Raw genomic sequence first — 24,079 nt, forward strand, 5'->3', positions numbered from 1 at the left:
TCAGTGTGCCATGAAAGTTAAACAATTTGGAGTTCAAACCACTGGATCCATCTCACGAGCTTAGTCAACGCCAAAACCACAAACTGTTTTTCTTTTGACTTGTCCCCCAATACTGATACTAGTGATAAATGAATAAAAAGTGAACAAAACTGAAATGCTAGCCATAGCCCAGGAAAATGAACTTTGCAAACAAGTCAATTTTACAGAGCTATGCTGACAGTACTTATTATCCAATGGCTTTTATAGACTAAACAATATTTACTACAGTCTATTAACACGTGTCACAGTTAATTTGTTACAAAAAAAATGAATTTTCTTTGACAGGAATAAATTATTCACGCTTTACATTCTTTCCTATTGGCAAAAAAAGTCTTATGAAATGACGTACGTACCTGTAAGGAAAAAGCCCGTAGCGCTGGGATAGGAATGAGGGCGGCCATAAAGAAGGCAGTCACGTTGCTTATAGAGGTAAGTGCCACGCTAGCCCCAGTCCTCTTCAGACACTCGCCCGTGCGGTCCTGATCCAGACAAGACGAGGAAATGACTTATCAACTCTTGATGCAACTGTAGCCACAGGCCAAAGTGTAATATTTGAGATGAAGGAGCATTCTCCTCGCACTGATGCTGAGTGACATTGATTGCCGCTAGCTCAAGTGTTATTAGGTTATACAGGAGGAGAACATACATTTTTGACTCCCACATAAACATAATTGTAAAAGGTATTCTTTGCCAAATTCGAACACTTTTCCCCCATCTTTTGCAAACTTTACAAGTAGATATGCTTTAGAGGGGATTTGGCAGCAACTGTGTGAATATTATAAAACGTGCCGGACCACACAGACCGCATCTGCATGCAGGCGTGTTTGTGCATGTGTGTGTGTGTGTATGTGTGTGTGTGTGTGTATGTGTGTGTGTGTGTGTGTGTGTGTGTGTGTGTGTGCGCGCGCGTGCGTGTGTGTGTGTGCGTGTGTGCATGTGCGTCCATGCGCGCGTGTGTGTGTGTGCGTGTGTGTATGAGTGAGACACAGGATAGATCAGATTCAGCTCTGTTTAGTTTTCATCTCCTCAAAGGAAGCTGGAGGTTGAGGGAGAGTAGGAGACAACAAAAACAAGAAAATGCATGCCTTTTCCCCCAGGGGAGATTATAATAAAACACACAAAAACATGTGTCCGGTCCACACACTTTGTTGTACCAAGATCAAAATATTTCACTAATTTTAACATGTCAGCCACAAACTTGACATTGTACAAATCGAGGTTAGAGAAAGGAGAATATAGTTGCTTTTAGTCCTTATGTTTTTGTTTCTGTGTTGAGTAGAGGGTTCACTTTTTCCCCTTATTTCAATTATTTATGATTGCATTAATCTTTTAAATGGCATTTCACTATATTTTCACAATGCTATAAAGTTAGCTCCAATTGAGGACAACATGAGTAATGCTACTAGAACAGACATGGAAATTGACTGGAATAAAAAAGAAGAAGAATTCTCACTCAAGTGTTGAAAATGTGTACATTAGGAAAGTCTAGAAAACCAATCCAAATGACAATAAAATGTAGGCTGATTGAGGTACCTCAAATGGGATCCTCTTGTTTTGTCCTGTCTCACTGAAGGCATGAGCGAGAAGAAAGACGTCATCCACACCAACTCCAAGAGCTAGAAATGGAAGCACCTGCAGCCCAAACGGATTTTACATTGATTAAGTAAATAATTATCTTCCCTCTTTCAGTTGTCATTGAGTACACCTGCACTATTTGTATCAAGTAGATTCCGTCCTTGAATCTTGCAAACTAGCCATTTACATTAGAGCAAGGGTCTCAAACTGGTCCTCACTGTGTGCAGGTTTTCATTAAAACTGAACAAAAGGAAACCTCATCTATTATGAATGACCATCCCTACCTCTGCCTTCAAAGGAGCAATTGCGGCTATTTTGCATGAAAGTTCCCCTAATATTTGATTTATATTAATCTCATGGTGTGTTACCTGAGTGGTGGCAGCATTAAAGGTGATGCCCAATAGAGAGCAAAGGCCGAGGCCCGCCGCCACTGACAACGTCACCAGCAGGACGCCCGCCAACCCAACGGCCCCCTGAGATTTGGCACAGTCCCACCGCAGCATGGTCAGACACGCGTAGGCCAGCTGGGGAAAGATGATGACTATCACATATGTGGGAACACAACACTACTATTAGGATATAAATGAATGGGCATTTGAGCTACCATAAGCAAGTAGCCACTGGCCACACGGATAACGCTGATGTCGGAGAAGGACTTAAGAATATCCTCCAGGGTGGTGGTGGTGAAAGACAAGACTTTTTGGGATGAGTTAGCAGCCACGCTCTGCAACACAGCCTATAAAAAAGATTACAAAACGACTTAATGGAAATTCATTTAGACAGGGGATTTCAACTGCTTAGGATGCAACAAAAAAGAACAAAGTGTGTACACATTTTATACACACACAAACATTATAAATTTGATAGAAGAATCTCTTAATTCAGTGAAATGTCTAAATCATTTTGATTATCAAGAAAAGCTAATATAAATAAACATTCTATTCGGAGAGAACAATTATCTATCAATCGATTTTTATAGGAGTGCTCATTAGGGTCGTGGGTGATCAGCAACGTGATGACGTTTGAACTAGTCACCAGCCATTGCACCCAAAACAAACATGGAACCACAAGGAGGAGATGTAAACACCACCCAGAAAGGCTGGAGTATAAATTTGAACAGTTAACTTCAGAACTAAGAGCTAGATGTGCTAACCACCTCCAAACAATTATTTTTATTCTATTATTGTTAAGAATAAGGAATAGAGACATGGAAAGAGAAAGTGCTAATGAATACACTGTTTTCCAATTTTGAGTTTAAAAATGGTCACCTGCTCCTTTTTCAAATAAAACCTGATGCGTACAAAAGGTGAGTAAACAAACTCCCCAGGTCAAGAACGGAAGCGTGATAAAACAAAAAACAAAACAAAAAAAAAGAAAATAACAGGCGGGCACGCAAAAAATAAAAAAGGAAATCAGGCAAAAACCTTAAAAAAGAAAACCCAAACTCCTTGAGGGAGGATTGCGGACGTGTATTCATAAACTGATTTTTTTAAGACAGTACCATGATCCACCTTCTCCCTGTCTTCCTATCTATGTGCAGACAGATGTCTTGAACACTGACCCGTACTTACTGCTCAGTGGGGAGTGTGGCTGGCTGACACACATTCTCTCACACACGCACACACACTTGGACCCACGTGTGCATTACTCCCAGGCACACCCAACGGCGGTGGACACACACACACACAACACAGTAGGATGCCAGCAGCTTGTATTACAGCCATTGATTAAAAAAAAACAACATACAGTCATAGAACACACAAATCTTTTCGTGTGGCACCACCCCGGGGGACCCCCAAGATGATAGGTGCTCACACACGCCTACCCGAAGGTCGGGTGACGTGTCTAACAGGGGTTTGGTGTTGGTGAGGAAGGGGGCCACGATGATGTCACACATGGGCTACCAACGGGCCCCGCAGCTGGGAAAGAGATTGTAAGCAAAATCCAAAAGCCCCTAATATATTCCATACATATCAATTTCAATAATACTAGATCATATTCTCCACCTTTCTAACCACTAGTACGCTCTAACATTAACTAACAGGTGGTCTAGCATTCATCGGTGGGCCATTGCAAGCATGCACACTATCTTGCTAGTGATTTACAATAAAGTCGATGAGGATTAGTAGGCGAATTTTATTCCCCTGTCTAGCTTGTGTACCTCAGAATATCTTCTTTGCCAGGCCTCTAAGATGGCCGCGGCCTTTTCCTCATTCCAGTTGAGGTGGGAAACCTCCTCGTAGCCCCTGAAGTGCTCAAACATCTGCTTGGGAGTCATCAGCTGGAACATTGTCTGTAAGGCCTGAGCACTAGAGTGAGAAGAGACATTGTTGTATGTTCTGATTCATTCATTTTACATACCTCTTATTTTCATGAGTAATGTGGGTGGGGGTGGAGGAGTCTATTCCAGCTGAATATGGGCAAGAAAATACCTTGATCTCAAAAGTCTTAAATCGGCATGCTAAGTAGTCAACCACAAATTACGTGTTTTTTTTTTACTAATTAACAAAGAAATGTTTTAATTATTCCTTCGTTAACAACATTGTAAAATATATTTCAAATTCTCTCAGAAACCATATTGGCAGTGATTTTTGTGTTTGTAGACTTTTAAAGACTAATGTTTGATACAGGTGTTACTTTTAAGGCCTTGATTGAGGAAATCTGTTTTTATTTTATAGGTGTGCACACAACCTGCAAATAGTTTTTTCATAGATGGGTTATTGCAGCAAAAAGTCATTCTTCAGAAATAAAAGAATAACAAAAATATATATCCCTGAACTCTAGTAAAACTAGCCCCTTGTGTCTTAGATCACTATTTCAATAAACTAGGTATTATAGATGCTTATGGTCCATACATTTACGAGTGTAGAGAGCAGACAGTCAAGCGAGGCTCCTCCAAATGACCTTAAATATTTTTCTGGCTGCTTGATTTGGAATTAAGCCTGCAAAAAGTATGGTATATTTTGATAAACCATGCGAGTCATAGATCATTATGTGCATGCACTTATGCTGTATGTACAGAATATTTGTGTGGAGGTGGAATGGCGTGGGGTTTGGTGTGTACATTGTCCACCAGAGTGGTCTGTGGTGTAGAGCAGCTGAACCTAAAATACTTCACTGGAATCTAATGACTTCAAGATTTACAGTCCACTCTGAGTACACGCATGTACAAACTGGCACCATTTCAGAATTTTAAAAAAAAGAACAGAAAACACAGATCCCTTCCAGAATAAGCCTGGTGCCGATCATGTTGGATGAGTTACCTAAGCAGGGGTCCGCTGCCATTCTTGGTGGTCCCGCCTACAATCAGTTCCTCCTGCCAGTGCATGTACTTCCTGGATAGGCCGTGGCAGCCACCGCTCAGGGTCCAAGCCACATCTAACGGCTTTTGCCGCAATGAAAATAAAAACAAAATAAGACAGAATCTATAAACTGTCAACACCTACGCTCAAAAATCCAACATGGAGCCAAAAATAATTTTACTGGCGCCTACCTTGGTGGAATTCTTGTTGGGTGCAGATAGAGGGCAGTCAGGGTCGGCAGGGTTCAGGCAGGGTCGGTCCATGTAGCCGTGGCCAACATCGGCCTTTTCCAACATGTCCTCAAAGCTCTCTACAGGAAAGTGCGCCCTCCGTAGGTCTTCAAGAAAGTCTTTGGGATCGAAATTAGTCCACTGTAAAGGCTCTTTACCTCTATGAGAAAGGTATAGAGATTCAGAAACATGTCAATCCATCTTTCTACATATACTCAACCACTTTTCAGAGACCCTTCCATTTTATTCATGGAATGAACCTGCACTGTTTGCGTGAACTTATTTACGCACGAAGCAGCCATTTTCAGAAGTGACGGCCATCAAGTAGTGAAATGCTTAACCCATACATAAAGCTAGCGTATTGAGGATATTAAAAATGCTCATGAAAAGCAGCATTTTAACAATCAGAGCATGAATATAGAAAATAAATAATTAAGGAAGCAGCAAAATTGTGGCTTCAGACTTTTAGAAACATACCAAGTGATAATACCATGCTCCACTTTCCCCAAACCATTACAAGGTGACAAAAAGGCAACGTGCTAGGCCCGCAGGGGTGGGAAAACTATGCCACAAAGGGCCGCAGTGGGTGCGGGTTTTCATTCCAACCCATAGAGAGGGCACCTTTTCACCAATCTGGTGTACTACAAGTGCAATCAGGTTGGAACAAAAACCTGCACCCACGGCGGCCTTCGAGGACCGGTTTGCCCATCCATCCCTGTGCTAGGGTCAGATTTCTGCTTCAAGTGCTCCTTCTTCCAACTAAGTTCTCCATGCCTCTCACATTCCTGCCTGATTCTCTCTCTTATTCTCTCTGTCATTCAGAGCACATTGAATGTGCTTAACCAGGCTTGGGTTATTATTCCCAGCCTCCCAACTAGAACATAATAAAAACTTCATCTACTGCTTTGCACCAAAAAGGACAAACTGAAACATTATATTTATAGGTTGATAGGCAACTACCATTTTAGTTGATTCAAGCTGAGTCAATGGTATACACAAACACACAGAAGGAACCACACGTGGATGCAGAAACACATATGCAGGGTGAAAGCATTACTGTAGCAGAAAGGCCAAACAATGATGTGAGGCCCAGGGCTGAAGAGAAACGATCAACAGCGATACGCATGCCAGCAACTACTACAATAGAGCCTTCAGAGGGGCCAAATTCAGGACACACACACAGAGACACACACGCTAATACTCTTTTGGAGTCTGATGGTTGTGCCTGGGAAGCACACTTCAATAGCAGAAGAAAGATTCAGAGATCCACATCTCTTCGTTGTATTCTAAACAGTTTTGATGGTATAGTGCTGCAATAACAACCATTCCATAATGGGCGGGCTAAACCTTTGATTGAAATGCAACTCAATCACACGGCAAATGTGATTGGGCATTCATCAATTAATCCAATGGGATTTTTTTTTTAAATGCCCTTGCCTCTCTTAAATCATTCAACAGTGTCTACAAGGCAGCAAACTGATTCTCTCACAAATTATAATGCTCAGAGATTATAAAGGTTGAAACTACTTACGGTAAATAGACCATTCCAGAGTGGAGCTTGGCACCCTCCCAGAAGCAGTCCAATGGTGTGATGATAAGACAGGGATGAAGCTTTTCTATGATCTGTAAAAGCAGATATGGAGACAAATTCAAACACCTTTATCTTATTGTTGTGTTACATTTACATTTGTTCATATTAACGGTCTTGCATTTACGTTAGAGAAGGACAGTATACTGAAAATTTAACGTTGCCACTGTGATTCATGATAACTGACGAAATATTGACATTGATGGTAAAGAATTCTTTTTCAATGAAACAAAAAAATCAAGTCTTTTGCTCATCCAACCACCACTATCAGGTCCACAAGAATATAGGAAGAGCTTTACTGGGCCGTGGTAAGAACAAAAATGTAAGAATTGATTTGTATTTCATGCATTTATTTAAATTTTCAAATTATATCCTAGTCCACTCGGGCAAATTTATCGTTATTTAACGTTACCGAGGTAAATCTGCTCAATTTACCAAGATAAGTACTTAACGCCATACCGCCTAGATCCAATTTGCGTCAACACAAAACAATTATTTGCAGCCTACCTGATCCATAAAATGAGTTTCCGTGACTAGTTCCCCTGATTTGTAGCATAAATGTTCCAATTTCCATTGTCTGAGGAGCAAAAAAGAAGAAAATGGTGTCATCATACTTATTACTTCAATTTATTTCTTTATTATCCAGATTAAGTTTGTCTTTGAATGGGTGGTGACACATGGACATTTACCGGTTATAAAGGAAAACATGAACTCTGCTGGCTCGCATGGCTGATTCTAGGTGCTGCAGCAGTGCATCCACTGTTAGTACGCTGGCTCCCTCCTGGCGTGGTGTCTGAATCATGAGCTGAGGGTTAAACATGGCCTCTTCGCCGATTTTCTGCCTGGTGTACTTCAGCTCCTGGTTCACACGCCCGCCCACTGTTGGGAGAAGATATGGATGTTAAAAAAGAATCTTTTTTCCCTTTAAGGTTTTAATGTTTTTTTTTTCACCCCTCCACCCGGCTCGGTTCGGGAGTCCCGAGTCCTCACAAAAAATATGAAATTTTGGGTCGGGTTTGCTTCGGGCTCGGGCCTGCAAATCAAGTTAATTCCTAGATTTCGGTCCGGGTCAGATTTTTGGACCCGCAGGCCGGGTTGGGTCGTATTTTTTCGGCCTGATCTTACCTCTAACAAGCAGTTTGTGGGAAGGGACTACTGAGTGTTAGTAGTGACTGATGCTTAAAACATCAGCCACCATTCATACACCGCTTCCACTGGGTGTGGATTATACTTAACAAAGTGCCCGGTAAGTGTGTCTATATTGTACAAAAGTCAAAGACTGTTAGACTCACACACTTGAAAATGCATCTGTGCGAGTTGGGAAATGATCCTTTATAAATAGTGGAGAGGAAAGCCACAGAGATGTATGCCTGGTCTCAACCTTATCATATTTGTACCTTCAAGAATAGCACTTTGCATACAGCTATCCAAAGACCAAATCCACATTCGATGCTTCCACTCAGGAATGAATAAAGAGGGTGGCTTTTTCCAACTTTTGCTCCCAGTATCATGGAAGGACTAAGCCCCATGCATGTGCCTTCGGCTCTCAGCTCACACTAGTTATAAAAGCAGCCTTTCAGTTCCTTCGGCTGGTCACCTCCTCCTCAGTAGAGCCAAGCCACCCAGGCAAAGACTCTCACACAACGCACATGGAGGGATAAATGGATGTGACTATAGTCGTGCAAACATGTCTACACTCCAGTCTCACTTCTAGAGGAATGCCACACCACATCAAAAGCTAGATTAGAAACATCATAGCTAATGTTCCAAACCATCATGATCATGCTTAACACAAACAACCAAAACAATGACCTAAGACAGGGGTGGCCAACCCGCGGCTCTAGAGCCGCATGCGGCTCTTTGGCTGATTTCATGCGGCTCTTTAAGCGATATTCTGGCGTAAGGCGTAAGTGTAAACCATGGTCAAACACACCGTAACAACCCCATTCAAGAGATTAATTTACCCGACCGCTAGATTCACGAGATCCACCAACTTCAGCAAATACCGCACTATCGCCACATACGGCGCTGTACGGAACCACTGTCCGACCGCAAACGCCACTATTAGCCACAAGCAATGTTCCCTCTAATTTTTCGTTGGTCTGAGCAGAAAGTCAACCTCCCTGAGCGCACCGAGTACCAGTGTGAGCGACATCATCGGTACTCGGATGATTCGCCTAAAGACGTTTCGCCGATGGACGTTTGACAGACGGGCAGGTCGCCGAATGAATGTTCGGCGGAACGTCCATTCGGCGACCTGTCCGTCTGTCAAACGTCCGTCGGCGAAACGTCTTTAGGCGAATCATCCGGTCACGACATCATCATTGCTCGCTATGGGCACACCAGTATCACACCTGCCACAAGCAGGTGCATGTCAATGTTCCCTCTAATTTTTCATGTAAAACATGCTGTAAAACACGAAAAACATAAGTGGACAGAGCTACTGCCACTGGCTACCGCTTAAACGGCGCCATCATGGGGAAAGGGGTTAAAAAAAAAAAAAAAAAAAAAAATCTGTTTTTTTTTTTACTGCGCGCCATAGGTTTGCTGCTGCGCAGAGAAGACGAGAGTAGTGCGCAATTGCGCACGCGCGCATCTTAGAGGGAACAGTGGCCACGGATGGAGCGCCGGCCATGATCGGATCCGTGAACGGGCTTGTGGGGCTATGTAAAACTGATCAAACATTTTCCGACTTTTGGAATTTCTATTGCATCATCCACAGGGAGCAACTCGTGTCTAAATCATTGAATTCAGACAACGTCATGAAGCCTGTGAAGGAAATCGTGAACTACATCCGCACACACGCGCTTAACCACAGGCAATTCAGGAGTCTCATCGCTGAGCTGGACCAAGGGCTTCCAGGTGACCTGCCGCTGCACTGCACTGTGAGGTGGCTGTCAAAAGGCAAAGTGCTCTCTCGCTTCTTTGAGCTTTTGGATGCCGTGAAACTGTTCATGGAAGAGAAGGGCAAGGACTATCCCGAGCTCTCGGACCTCGAGTGGATTATGGATCTGGCATTTTTGGTCGACATGCTGTGGCACTTGGACAGACTGAACCTGACCCTGCAAGGCAAATTAAAAATGCTGCCTGACCTCGTGCAATGTGTGTTTGCGTTTATCAACAAACTGAAACTGTTCAAGACGCAAATTCAAAAAAAAGATTTAACGCATTTTCCCACTCTGCTGAAAGCCAGTGAACATGTCACCAGTGCCGCCCTGAAAAAGAAAAGAGACAGATATGCAACGCTGATTGAAAACTTGCACGAAAGCTTTGTGACCCGCTTCCGTGATCTACAACTGAAAAGACCACAGATTACGTTCCTTGTCGACCCATTTAATGCGGAGATGGACTGTTTGAAAATCCCACTCGTCACAGATGAGGCTGCGGCGGAGTTGGAGATGATTGATCTTTGTGAGGAGGATCAACTGAAAGCTGTTTTCAGGGAAGGGACCATTGAGTTCTGGAAACGTGTTCCGATGGAAAAATACCCCAACATCAAACGAGCTGCGCTAAAGATCCTGTCGATGTTTGGGTCAACGTACGTCTGCGAGTCTGTGTTTTCCACCCTGAAACATGTGAAATCAAAGCATCGATCTGTTTTGACTGACACTCATGTGAAAGAGTTGCTTCGAGTGGCAACAACGGAATACGAGCCAGATTTGAGGAGGATTGTTCAGGACAAGGAATGCCAGAAGTCCCACTAAGCAGCATAGTAAGAGAAAAATGTCATTGAAAATTGTTATATTTTTGTTTGTGGACTTGCTTTAACTGAGAGTTTATGTGTGTGTGTGTGACAGTGCACACAATGTTAACTGTTGAAAAAAATAACTGTCATTATCTTGCTGTGGGTCATTTTCAATAAATCTGGCTGAGCAGAGGTCTGTGTGTGCCCATGTATGATGTGGCTCTTTGCAGTAACACAGTAAAAAAAGTGGCTCTTAGTCTCTGACTGGTTGGCCACCCCTGACCTAAGAGATAACAACAATACCCAATTTCAAAACACCCCACTCCTTTCATATACCACAATGTTGACACCAGCATGCAGCATAGCGCCACAGCCTTGCAGCAAGTATGCACCATCATGGTGCCATGAGGGAGCTGAAATTATCTTAGAGGGCTTTCATTGAGATAGATAAAGAGCAAATTATTGGGCCACCAGGGAAGCATAAGTGGAATAAATTTTACTTAAGCAAACTTTTCAACAAAAAAATGGTAGCATTTGTTTAGCAAAAAAGAAAACACACAAATAAAAAAAACTGGTTGAATTTAATTATGAAATGTACTTTTAACTAAGACTTCTTTCAAGGTCGAACAAACCTGAACACTGCCTATTTGTGCTCATTATTGTCATTTATATGTACAGCATACCACTTCGACTAAGAGGTGTCCCCAATTTTTCAGTGTAGTGTCTGTATTTCGCTTTCATGAAACCATCAAGCTGTGATGTGAGAATTGTGTGTCCTCATTGAGACACAGAGAACAAAATGTGTGCAAAAGAATGGGGAACATTTTATGACATCCTAACCCAATTAAATAATGCGGCTTGGTTGGTGAAAATGGGCATAGATTGAATTTTTGCAAGTTGTTGTAATAGCACTCAAGTTAAACATAAGCATGCTTGTTTTCCTGGAGCAGGACCACCCAGAAAGGAAGTAGGACAAGTGGAAAGTCCATTTCTGAGTTATTACAAAAATATTCTTGATTTCTTTTTCTTAAAAAGACAATCTTTATCTCTTTAATTATTTGAAATATGAGCAGCATTCCCATGTGATCCCATTTGTGTTACTCCTCATTAATAGCAGGCAAGTCTAAGCAGGTGACAAGTGGCGACATTACACAGGTTCTACTTTTCCTTCAAGAAAAAGCGCTGTTCCACTGGCAAGCTAACCTGTCTGATACATTAAAAACAAACGATGTTCCCCAAATCTGCATTCAAGTTCACTGCAAAAAGTAAATTGCAAAAATATGTTTTATGTACTGCAGAAACTCCAGGACAGAAGGTGGCAGTGGAGGGAGGATCCCAACCAAACTCATCGAAACAAGGGAGGGGACAACTTAAAGGAATGTAGTCGCTGAACAGGAAACAGTACATTACAGCCTCGGCCTCGGAGAATTCCGCACTTCACAGGGTGACAGCGTTTTGGGGTCAACACTTACATAGCCTCGGGTGAAATTAACACCCCAGCGAAAACACCAAAATGTGTGTATATGTATGTGCGTGTGTCCATACACACAGCTGTGTTTCCCTTAGTGACACTTATTTCCTTATACCTTCTGTGGTGAATCCTAATTGGTGCACTCACTGGTCAATCCCCACGCCAGGAACCAATGTACTGAATCCACAAAAGGTGTACCACGAAGTAGTGAGGGATTATTTGGCAGAATTACATTTTACAAAATGTTCACTGTGGAATTAACAACTACTTTAGAAAAATAATAATTCAAATATTTATGTAATATACACTAGAATGGTTGTTTTACTTCAAATGAAAAAAAAGTACACGTGTAACTGGTCTGAATATGGTGACGGCATGGCGCATAGTGCTGTCTTCTTGTTCTCCTCCTATGACAACGGGCATTCGAACCCGCAATGTCATGGCAGTAAGGAGTGCAAAATACTGAGCCAAACCCCTGATTGTAGACACAGAAAGAACATGGAAACTTCACATAATATGGTCAAAGCTCCAATTTGAACCTCTGAACTTTGAGGCGGTATTTAGGATGTACCACATTTTTAAGCCATAAAACATTATCTCACGCAAACGCGGGAATTTTGAGACATCAGTGCACATCTTGCCATGCTTTTCCACAAACTGCGAAGCCCAAAATTTATATCATTTTCTCTTTAAAAGTAGACTTGCAAAAGTATTCAAGGACTGTCCATAATGTGTACATACATTGCCAATATATTATGGAGCAAAAAAAATGAAAGAATATGTTCAAAAAGAGTTGGATAAGTAAATAGGCTTGGGTGAGAGTTGGAATTTATCGTATTGCATAACATTAACCCTTGCTTCCCTCTTTTCTTCTTGCTTCTAAGGACCCTGAAAAAAACCATATCCTCCCTCCTTTCCTTACAGCTTTTAACTGCCCCTTACTCCTCATCCTCTTTTTTACACACTCCCCTTCATTTCGCTATTCAAAGCTGGCCCGTGATTGGCCAGATCATGATGGCAATCAGCCCGTCCCCTCTCTCAAAGCCAGACCCTTCCCTTTTATTTCCCGCCCCAACTCCCCACCACTTTTACAGCTTTCACGACAACAGAGCCCCACGGTCTGCGTGGACATGGTCTATGCTTGACAACGGAAGTCAGGAAAAGCCACACAAACAAAATAAAGAGTAAAAAGGCACACACAAGCCCAAAAGTCAAATATCCATTGCTTTCAAAGCTAAAATAATGAGTCATAAAAACATGACTTCATGCTAGCAAATGGACTAGACATGAGCACACTGCATAACAATCTGTATGCAAGGGTGCAACCACCGAATGTGAATTTGTCAATGTATGCATTTTGTGCATGTCAGTGTGCAGAGAAAGGATTAGCTGGATTACAGCTCCTATCAGCTAAGACCCCCTGGGGCAGAGACGAAGCCCCCCCAAAACCAGGTCATCTCTCTGCGACCAAACATTAAGTGACCTCCCATGACCCCAAGACCTCCAAAAGACAGTTGGAAAAATGTACAAGAAAAGTACACCATGAATGTGTGCAGAGGCTCACACCATTGAAAACTGCCAATGTAAATATACCAACACCACTAAAGCTGTGATATTTTCTATCATATGATATAAACATATCATGTGAAAAATATCTATATTTATATATGGTTTTATGCACTGACTGGTGACCAGTCTAGGCTGTAGTCTGGCTTTCGCCCGAAGACAGCTGGGTTAGGCTCCAGCAACCCCCGCAACCCTTTCAAGGATGGGCGGTATGGAAGATGAATGAATGAATGAACCCAGGACCCCAGAGCTGTGAGGCCGACGCGCTAATCACTCGCGTCACCGGGCCACCCTTAAAGGATTGGGTTCATCACATAAGTGCAGTCTGTAAAGGGACATTTTTTTCTGGGATGCGCATCTCAATCATTCAGGTAGTTTAATGACTAAAGCCACCTGATGGTGCACTCACCTCACCGCGGTGTGGTTCAGCATGGGATCGGTTCCTACTCAGTGGCAGTGTGATTGTGAGTGCAACTATTGTAGCAAACAGTGAATATCCACCCCTTTAAAATCGTTCTCTTGTACCGTCAAATGGAGTCCTGTTCTTCTATAAAATCCCCAGTTTTTCATGGAGTCTGATGCAGTTTTTGGCAAGCTTCGTCGGCACCAGTGCAGCAGCGAGGAGTGCTATTATGGAAAATGTGGATATTCATTCTTTTAAAATACGTCTAATCATCCATAGTTAGACTTAAATGCCTTATCTGTAATGGCATCGAAGGTCTTCCCTTGACAAGTCAGCATGTGCCTGAAATTAACTTTTTTTTCTCAACAACAACAAAAATGGAGCTTGGAAAGACATCATTACCTACTGTTGCATTTGCGAAGAATCATATTTTTGTCATCATAGAACATTTGCCTTATTCGTTAGAACTTTCGAATGCACCCTGACAACATCACCATGAGAGCATGGACTTAACTTTTGGGTGATAATTTATGTTTTATACATACAGTTGTTGTTTTACTATTAAGAAGAGGTCCCTGCAGTTTTTATGCACTTGTAGGAATGACTGTGGGTTCAGCAATGCAGGTGTGCACACAACCACAAATATGTGATGAAAGGCCTCAGTGAGAGCTAAGACCCCATCTGACCCAGGGTGAAGCCACCCCCCTTTAACACACTCTCCCTCCCTTTTCAGAGGTGTGGGGGGGCAACCACAAAGACAATGCATGAAGCAATAAAATCTGATCACAAGAAAAGAAAAATGAGAATACTATTTAAAAATTAGTAGAAATAGGGGGCATTTCTCTAACTTGCATGTGTTACCTCCATGTGGAGCTAAGAGACTCAAACCTCCATCACCAATTCCAACACCCAGCATTACCATATGTATGGCGTCCCTTGCCCCTGATTATGCAAATCACCTGTTCGCCCCCTGCTTCCCCTAAAATGGGTGTATTTAGCAGTCGGACTGAGGTGTACATTCACACACTACTCAATGGGCAGATTCTTCCACGTTGCTGCCTTCATTGAACATGAATCATACACTCTATCAGAGAAAACGGTATTCATGTTCAGCCAATTCAGCACAGGATAGAGAACAAAAAAATGCAGCAGTTAAAATTCAACCTAATATAACTGTACATTACTGCTCCCGCTCGGTTGGGGAAAATTCATATCGGTGTCTATCAAATTCAACACAGCTGAACCCAGCCCTGCTATTACTTGATTGGCCAACATCCCCTAGGCCACAGCAGCCAATCTGCAGCAGCCATCTCCCCGCATTTCCTGGAAAGATAGCACCCGTGATTCCAGGTGTCCCCAAGTGGCACATTCCTAAAGCATGTCGAAAGCAAACTTCAGCAAATTGTTCTCATGCCCTTCTATTAAAGCTCTTTTCTCTTGTGTGACAAGTTGCTGTGGTTACCCCAGCTGTCGTGAATCAGAGTCACTCTAATTCACATTCACCGACCCAACAATTTTTTTTACAACGGTAACTGGCAATATAAAGGTAGCCATCTCTTTCGGAGGTCAAATGTCACGATTTTTGGGTTCCTGGCAGTCAAGACATGGTGTCCTGAAGTTGTAGTGAGTCTTAGAAAGGAGAAGTGGTCACACTATGGGACCGGAGTCTGTCCAATAACCACGTACTGCTGCGAAGAGTGTGGTCCAGCAGCTGACATTATTGGGCAGCGAGACAAATAGTAGCAGATACCAGTCTTGTCGACAGAGGGACTTCATATCATAATGGTGATGGTCTTCTGCTGTCCATGGAAAGGAAAAACTAAAAAGCCTTTTCAAAGCCTCGACAAAAGGGGAAATATTTGGTATCTCTAAATCTTTACTCGGCGTCATTACTAGTTTGCATGTGTGGTATTGGTGTAATTGCTAGATTGCGTGACGCTTTTCAGCAGGAATTGCAATTCAAGTCTACGATAGCGTGTGTGTTGGAGGACTTCCAAATAACTTCATTGTATGCTTGCATTGAAAAACACTGCACCTACTATGCTCCAGCTACAAACACACTCGCCCTTCGCTGTTTGCGGCTTCCTCCGCCCCTTGGGCAGCTGGTGCTGGGAGGGAGTGGGGTGAAGAAGAAGAAGAGAGAGGGAGGGATGGAAGGAGAGAGAGAGACAGAGAGAGAGAGGGAGGGATGGAAGGAGAGAGAGAGACAGAGAGAGAGAGGGAAAGAGCGAGAAAGAGAGAGACAGACAGAGAGAGAGAGGGGGGGGAGAGCGAGAGGGAGAGAGCGAGAAAGAGAGAGAGGGAGAGAAAGAGAGAGAACGAAGGGGGGAGGCCAGACCACCCTGCTCTCATGGCAGGCCTGAGTGTTTACATTGCCGTGGCTAACTCTGTAATACATCTGGCATTCGGAGGCCACTCTCTCCAGCCAGAGATGGGAGGGGAGTGCAGGAGGGGTAAAAGAGAGAGACCTTCCTGGCAAAGAGAAGGAGAGAGTGTGGGAGGGGAAGAGGGTAATTCTCTCCCCATTCTCATGTGCTCGGTCATTCGCAGGCCTCTCTGTGCTTTTTGAATAAGAACGCCTGCAAGAATGCAAAATGTAAACAGAGCAACTCGGAGGCATCTCAGGGTGTCATTTCTGAATGAACGTGTGAACACCTTATATTGTCCACCCCTCTCTTTCACACACACCAGAGATAATAAACAATTTCAACCAGACCATGCTTCTCATACCATATACAGTACAAGGTCTAAAGTCAAACACTCCCCAAGTCTACAAATGTGGGAAAATAAGCCTTAACAGTGATTAGATTTTTCTTGTCTTTTTGTGATGATGATGATGATGATGATAAGGGTAGGCAAATGGGGACAATGAATTGTTAACATTACAATTAGAAACAGAACTTGGTTTGACTTAGAGGAAAGGGTATTACTGCAAAGGACAATATGAGAAACATAATTCAATAAACAAAAAAAATAAACAAGTAGCTACTTCAGTGCCAGCAGGCGCGGGCTCTATTTTCGCTGGTGAGTGCGAATGGTCATCTGTCTCTCTGTGTGCCCTACGGCTGACTGGCAACTAGTCTAGGGTGTTGTCTGCCTTTTGCCCAAAGTCAGCTGGGATAGGCTCTTGCAACCCCCACATCACTTAAGAGGAAGCACGGTACGGAAGATGAATGAATGAACAAACCCTGCAATGTACCATTAAAGACTGATAATAAACAGAAATAGAGTTTACACATACAAAGTGAGCACTAAAGTTATAGGTATTGTAGCGACCAAGTAATGAATACACTTTTGTTCCATTCATTCATTGTCCATACCGCTTATCCTCACAAGGGTTGCGTGGTGTGCTGGAGCTTATCCCAGCCAACTATGGGCAGTAAGCAGGGGGCACCCTGAATGTGTTGCCAGCCAATCGCAGGGCACAAGGAGACGGCCAACCACTCACAGTGTAATTTAGAGTGTCCAACCAGCCTTAAATGCAAGTTTTTGGGATGTGGAAGGAAATCCGGAGAAAACCCACACAGGCCTGGGGCTATCACGCAAATGGCACACAGGAAGGGCAGAACCCAACAGGGATTGAACCCTACAACTAGGAACTGTGAGGCAAACGTACTAAGCACTCTCACACCGTGCTGCCAATTTTCATACAATTATTCGAAATTTAAACTTCTTGGCTAAGTAGTGTTGGTATTTATCGATATAAAAGGTTGACGTTTTGATTCACAAATATGACCGATAATTTTAATTAACATAATGCTGCCTGAAAATTTTTATGTAGGGACAGATACTTTCTCAAATAAGATCAACTTAAAAATTGTACTTCTGAGGTTCTATTGTTCGTTTTTATGGGAATGTATACAAAGCTTCTTTTAATTGCGAGAGACTAAGATTAAAAAAAGATTGAGAGAGAAAGAATGAAAGAAAACAAGAAAGCAAGCAAGAAAGTATACCACAGGGGCGCAGCCTTTCCCAACATGAAATCCCGCACAAGCTAGTCTGTACTTTTCATCAACTCATAAAGTTTAACACAACAAGGCAGGAATGTTATTCCTTTCTTCGAAGCGGTAATCCGCTTTCTGGTCATCACGAGCCTTGTCTGAGTTTGGGTGGCAAAGAAAGCCATTTGCATGTGGTTTTCCCTCCATTTAAAAACAGTACACTAAATAAGAGAAAGTTAGATGTAATTTGCAAAAGATAGCGCAAGCATGGGATGTGTGGCCATGTTTGAGTTACTGCCGAATGAGAGCGGCTGGAGATGAAGTGTGCAGAGGAGGGGGAAAAAGATGAATAGAGGAGAAAATAGCATAGTAAGCCTTGTCCGAGTCGACCAAAATTCCAACTCTTATGTGACTGTGTGTGCTACCATGCATAAAAAGTGGGATAATAACAAAACGCGTAAGCCGCAATCTCCCCCTCCTCAGAAAAAGACGTATTCCCCACACACACAAACCATTGGCCCCCAACTGAGCTTACAAGCTCAACAACAAAATGAACACTAACTCTGTCAAGTCAGCTTTCAATCACACACGATGCGAAACAGATGCAAAGGTTAAAGCCAGGAAAGCACATGTTGTCCTATCAAATTGTACTATAATAACAATGGGTCGAGAGCATCTATACAGTAGTAAGCAGTGTTACCACAATTTTAAAATTCATACCACGTGGAAAATCCACACATGCATTCATATATACATTCAAAGGTTGAAATGGGGCCAGACGACTAAAATGTCAAAATATCCCGCCATGTGGCACTTCTCATTAACGCTATGGATGAGTAAAAAGTACAAGAGAGAGTTCTTTGGGCCCGCATCTAACATTTTATAGAAAGTGGCTACATGGATAGCAAAAATATGCAAATAGACTTGAAATTTAATATTTGAAGTCACAAAATGCATGAAGCAGTGACACTACATATCTAGCATGTACACAATCATAAGCCCATGTTATATTTTAAAGAGATAATTTAGTTGTTAAATTATTCAATACAACCCACCTTATGAGGATAATCTAAGTATTCGCTAGCATAGAAGCAAAAACACTAAAGCAAACTGACGTGACATCAAATGGCATCCACTCAGCCTTTAGCACTGTACACTGTGTAATTATATCTGTTGGGGAACAGATGAAAGTCAATGCATTAGAAGAGAAGCAGCAACGTATCTTAAATACCACTGTTGAAGGTGTAGGACGTGAATTCAAGGACATATTATGGACAGTTACAAAAACGCTCTTAATAAAATGAATAAGGAACACCTGCATCGCTATCGGTGTCAAATAAGCACAGTACTCTTACTTGCAAATATGCTTTGAACCTACCACACTAATACCGCATGCCGAGTCCAACATATACGTACATTCTGGGTAGAAGCCAAAAAAGTCGTATGGATTTACTTAAGGTACGCAGATGTCAACACTTTTAAGTGACTGCTGCAAACTATAGCCTGCACAATGCACGATAATGTCCACTTGGGCGGTAATGGAAAGAAATCCCATTTTGTGAGCCTCATCACCTGCTCCGATCCGCCCAAGCCAGCCGCATTCCAGTCATGCAGTAGTGAAGAAGGCCCAGAAACGACTCCATTTCCTCAGGGTACTCAGGAGGAACAACTTGGACACCAAGCTTCTGGTAACCTTCTATAGGACCACTGTGGAGAGCATCCTGGCATACTGCATCACAGTGTGGCACGCTGGAAGCACGGCAGCAGACAAAAAGGCCATGCAGAAAGTGATTAACACTGCCCAGAAGATCGTCGGCTCCTCTCTGCCCTCACTGGAAGACATTGCCAGCCCTCGTTCCCTCAGCAGAGCCAGGAACATCATCGGGGACCCATACCACCCTGGTCACAATCTGTTCCAGCTGCTCCCTCTGGCAGACGCTATAGGTCCCACAAAGTACGGACAAATAGTCTTAAGGACAGTTTTTTCCCCCACATCCATCAGAACTCTAAACTTGAGGTAACACAACACACATTCCCTTCTGTGTAATAACTTTGGGGTGAGGTAATATGAAAAGATGTTTTGGGTGGTGATCTGCCTCCTACTGGCTGACTGAAGGTAAGTGAAAGACAGTGAGAGGTAAGTGATCCGCTTGGGGGGGTGATGCGATGTATCCATAACGGCAGAATGCCAAATTACGAGTCCGAAACTATCACTTATTTAGGTCTTTTGCCGAGAAAACGCACCTTATGGAGAAGCACTACCAATTTCGTCATACGCAGTTTCTGGGTGTGATGAAAAGTAGGCTTTTGTTGTTGATGATGACGACAGGGCCTATGTCCGATTATTATTATTATGAAGCCGTGAAGGTGGAGCAGCAGTTAGGCAACACGCTTAGGTAAAGAGAAGCGATGGTGTGATATAATATCACAAAGGTTGTCCTGCAGTTTGATTTTATAAGTTTCAGTATTCCAGAGATCGAGTCTTGTACTTCTTTTTACTTGCTGTTTTGATAGTTAAATTTAAAAAATAACATTGCCTAATATAGGCTACCACTAGTCTTGACTCTCACTTGTTTTTTGTATCTTAGTTATTTTTGTGTCTTTTCTACTGAATTGACTTTTCTTCATAGCGTCCACTTGTGCACGAACACATAACTGAAAGGCCTGTTGTTAGGGCTGCATTTATGGTGATTCAATGTCTTTTAAGTTTGTTCAGACAAAGCATGTATTTGAAATTTAAAATGTCAGTAATGAACTAGAACTAAAAGGTATTTTATTTACGCTGGAAGAAAAGTTTGAGTTTTTTCGGGTTTGAATGAAATAAAAGACAATAAATTCCTTCCTTAATGAGCAAATTAACAAATGCCAATATGTGTCAATTAATGCTGTCTGCCTGTATCACATTCCATTCACGGATCAAACTGGGAATTTGTTTTTTAATTTAAAAAAAATATGATCAAAGTTGTACTAAAAATGAAATGCTTAATGTGTGTTTGTGACTCTGAATGTGTTACATTTGACAATTGACTCGCAATTTCAATACGTCGTCATCCTTTATTAAAATTGCTATCAATATTTATCAATAACATGTGCATAATAAAGTAACATAATCAGTCCCCTCTGCTGGAAGAGGAACTTCAGACTACGTATTGTCAAACCAATCAGCATTCACACAGCTGCACAGACCGCAAACTGTTTAGATGTGATTTCTTAAAACTATTTAAGGAATTTAGGTGATCCAGTTTCACACAATTGAAGGATTATTCCACTTGTGAGCAATGCAGAATTAGAAGGCAGTTTTCCACAATTCTATAGGAATATCTAAAAGCAATAAAAGTTACAAACTTTAAGTGAGATTAAATCATAAAAATATCTTATATTCTTAAATTTGCTCAAATGTCACATAAAAAAATACATCTTAGGGGTGAGTAGTCTAGGACCCAAGACAAATTATCATAAATATTTGTGCTAGAAACACTTTTAGGTTACAAATGTAAAATGATCAAATAAAAACAGTAAGTACCATGGTAAATAAAACATGTTTCATGCATCATGCAAACTAGGCCATTGAGAGCCATTTGTAAGCTCCAATGTCAGGTACGCAAGTCATAAAATGAGGACCTTCTATAGCAGATTACCATATATTCTACAAGTGTTACAGTATATACACATACTTATGTGCATGAGAAATGACGGCTAACAGCTGCAGCCTGGGACTACATTTCAAGATGCCCCCCAATCCCAAGACCACCACTACCCTCCCCTTCAGCCCTTTCAAACCGTTCTCCAGCCTCCTTCACTCTGCTGCGAGTCTTCACTCTTCACCCAGGCCACAGGGTGAGTATCAGGTGAGCTTTTAAATATGGGGGGCCTCTACGAGATGACCTAAGGATCCCAAGGGCCTACCCATGTGGCCCCTGGCCTCTACACTATGCCTCCGCCTGCCCTCATACACACACAACAGGGGCCTCAATTTACGTCTAATGCTTTTTTATAGGGGGAAAAACAATCCCAAGCCTCATGCTGTTGTCCAGCACAGAAAGTCACTGCCACAGGTCAAAAACCATTCACACTTGGCAACATGCACTACATTTTTTTAAACTAAATAAAGCCTTTCACAAATTCAATTCAATTCCTGCTCTTTTTCTCTGAATTTACAAAAAACAGCTCCCAAGCATCCCAAGCATGCTCATGTTAGAGCTCTATGGTAAGACCCGCTTGACTTTACCCTTACTTTCAACTCCGGCCTGTATTTGGAAAGCTTCCGCCTCAAAAGGCCCACTTGCAACTTTCTATTTGCCTCTATTTGCCGTATTCCGTCTTTACTCTAATCCCCCACCCCATCGGCGTTGCTCAGACCGAGTCACATCCCAGGCTGTCCTCAAACACGTGATGGCCCGTTCTACAGGAAGGCAATGTTTATGCGATACTGTTTTAATTAGACGCAGGTGGTGCCGCTATTTTCTTTACAATTTGGCCTGTGTTTGCCTGGACCCAGAATGCCGAAGGATGGCTCCATTTTCCATTTTGTAGCCGGGTGGGGCTCTTAAAAAAAAGAAGAAAAAAAGAAAGGGGGTCTTATTCCTACTCCTCACTGCATCATGGTGAATCCGGCTTAATAGGGGATAATCAGGATATCCACATCTGCAGTGTGAAAACCCTAGATGTGGAAAAAGACAAGTCATCTAGAGGTTGAGGGCAAACAACAATACTACTACTTCCTGCTCCAGCAAATGACTTCCTGTGAGTGCCACAGTTGGCATAAACATGGCATTTCCCACACTGCCGAGGAATGGGGAGGAAAGGGTGGAACTGTAAAAAAAGCTGCAAAATATTTGGCCCTGAGGTTTGGCACATTCACCTCTTTGTATATGCAGAACTCTCTATCCACATCATTCTCTGTCACTTTGTCTAATAAACACAACTTCCTGTGTCAGAGTGCTTATAAACACTGCTGTGAGTGAGGAGACCATCTCGGGTGAAAAAAAGGTTGCACCACTTGACAGTCAACACGCATGCAGCATAGACCCTAACCCACCCAGAGAAAGAATCTGAAAATAAAGTACAATGTTAAGAATTACACGCTGTCAATAAATGATAAGGAAATTTAAGAACATTAGGGAATACAGGGCACTATGAATATTTTGGCAACCTATCCAAGGTGAAACCCACCCACCCAGAGACAGCTGGATTAGGCTTCTGCCAGACAAGTACTGTAGAAATATGGACGTGGTCAAAGGAACATCACTTCTATAAATAGTGCAGTTCTAGGTATTTTTTTTAGAAAGAAATCAGCATGTTTATTCATCTTCTGAACCGCTGAGCCTTAATACTTTCATGGGGGTGCCGGGTGACCGGACGTTTCGTCGAAAGACATTTGGTTTCCGGACGTTTGGTATTAAGATCATATGTCGAGGTACCACTGTACTACTTTACATAACAATACATTATGTAGTCTCTAGTAGTAGATTTTTACCACAAACACAGCAGTTATCATTCCCCGGTGCGCTCATTAGGTTTGACTGCCTAACATGATTATTTATAAAGTACAAACTGACAAGTGACAGTGTGAGTTGTATTTTGCTTGTTACATCTGTACTTTTGTGATTGGTTCTTTCAGAATGAAATGTGTTTGTTAGCCCCACTCTCTCTCTCAGAAGATCAAAATGGCTTGTCATGAATGGTGATAATCAAGCGAGCTTGCCAGGCTAGTATAAAATAATCAAGGCAACAACAATGGTGCATGACATTGCTGGATTTGAACCACCCTGTAGAAAAACTTTTTCCCTGTGGGTTGTGGCGAGTGCATGTGCATCCACGGGCCCACACAGCTTCTAGGCGGGGTCGACCACGGGTCGCCTGCAGAGGGCAGTTCCATATGAAACATAAACAGCCCCTCCATATGCTTATTCTTGCTCACTTTCCCCTCAGCCGACTTGGCCAGGACACCCTCCATCACCACCACCACCAATGCACAACGTTCCACAGTCCAGGCAGAACTAATCTATCCCTCAGCTGTATAGTCTAATCTAAACAAACACATCTCCATGCCGACATCTGGAAACCCTCACGTACAGGACCTAGGAAACCACCGAGGCCTGGTCTTTATGCGTGTGTGTGTCTGTGGGGGCGCGTGTGTTTGTATACATGTCAGTCAGACAGTAAAAGTTGATCACACAGACATCTAGCAGTAGGTTTACTGTATCTGATCATCCACCACAAAAGAAAACTGACAAGAAACTAAAACTGGTCGTGATCATGATTTTGGCTTCTATTTTG

General features: G+C 42.5%; 1 protein-coding gene across 2 annotated transcripts in view; it reads right to left on the minus strand.

The window, feature by feature from the left end:
- Nucleotides 1-24,079, minus strand: part of ptch1 (patched 1) — a 52,232-nt gene that overhangs the window by 22,268 nt on the left and 5,885 nt on the right. For both annotated transcript variants that reach the window (XR_013300274.1, XM_077600739.1), the window contains exons 3-12: nt 7,424-7,613; nt 7,242-7,311; nt 6,678-6,769; nt 5,108-5,306; nt 4,878-4,999; nt 3,776-3,923; nt 2,219-2,350; nt 1,983-2,138; nt 1,573-1,671; nt 393-518 (exon numbers count right to left, since the gene is read on the minus strand). Coding sequence is in view for 1 of the 2 variants with exons in the window: in XM_077600739.1 (XP_077456865.1) it covers nt 393-518; nt 1,573-1,671; nt 1,983-2,138; nt 2,219-2,350; nt 3,776-3,923; nt 4,878-4,999; nt 5,108-5,306; nt 6,678-6,769; nt 7,242-7,311; nt 7,424-7,613 (1,334 nt within the window). In the remaining variant the exon portion in view is untranslated. The remainder of the gene's footprint in view (nt 1-392; nt 519-1,572; nt 1,672-1,982; nt 2,139-2,218; nt 2,351-3,775; nt 3,924-4,877; nt 5,000-5,107; nt 5,307-6,677; nt 6,770-7,241; nt 7,312-7,423; nt 7,614-24,079) is intronic.

This window comes from Stigmatopora argus, chromosome 5 (assembly GCF_051989625.1).
Source record: "Stigmatopora argus isolate UIUO_Sarg chromosome 5, RoL_Sarg_1.0, whole genome shotgun sequence".
In the NCBI taxonomy this organism is placed as follows: Eukaryota; Metazoa; Chordata; class Actinopteri; order Syngnathiformes; family Syngnathidae; genus Stigmatopora; species Stigmatopora argus.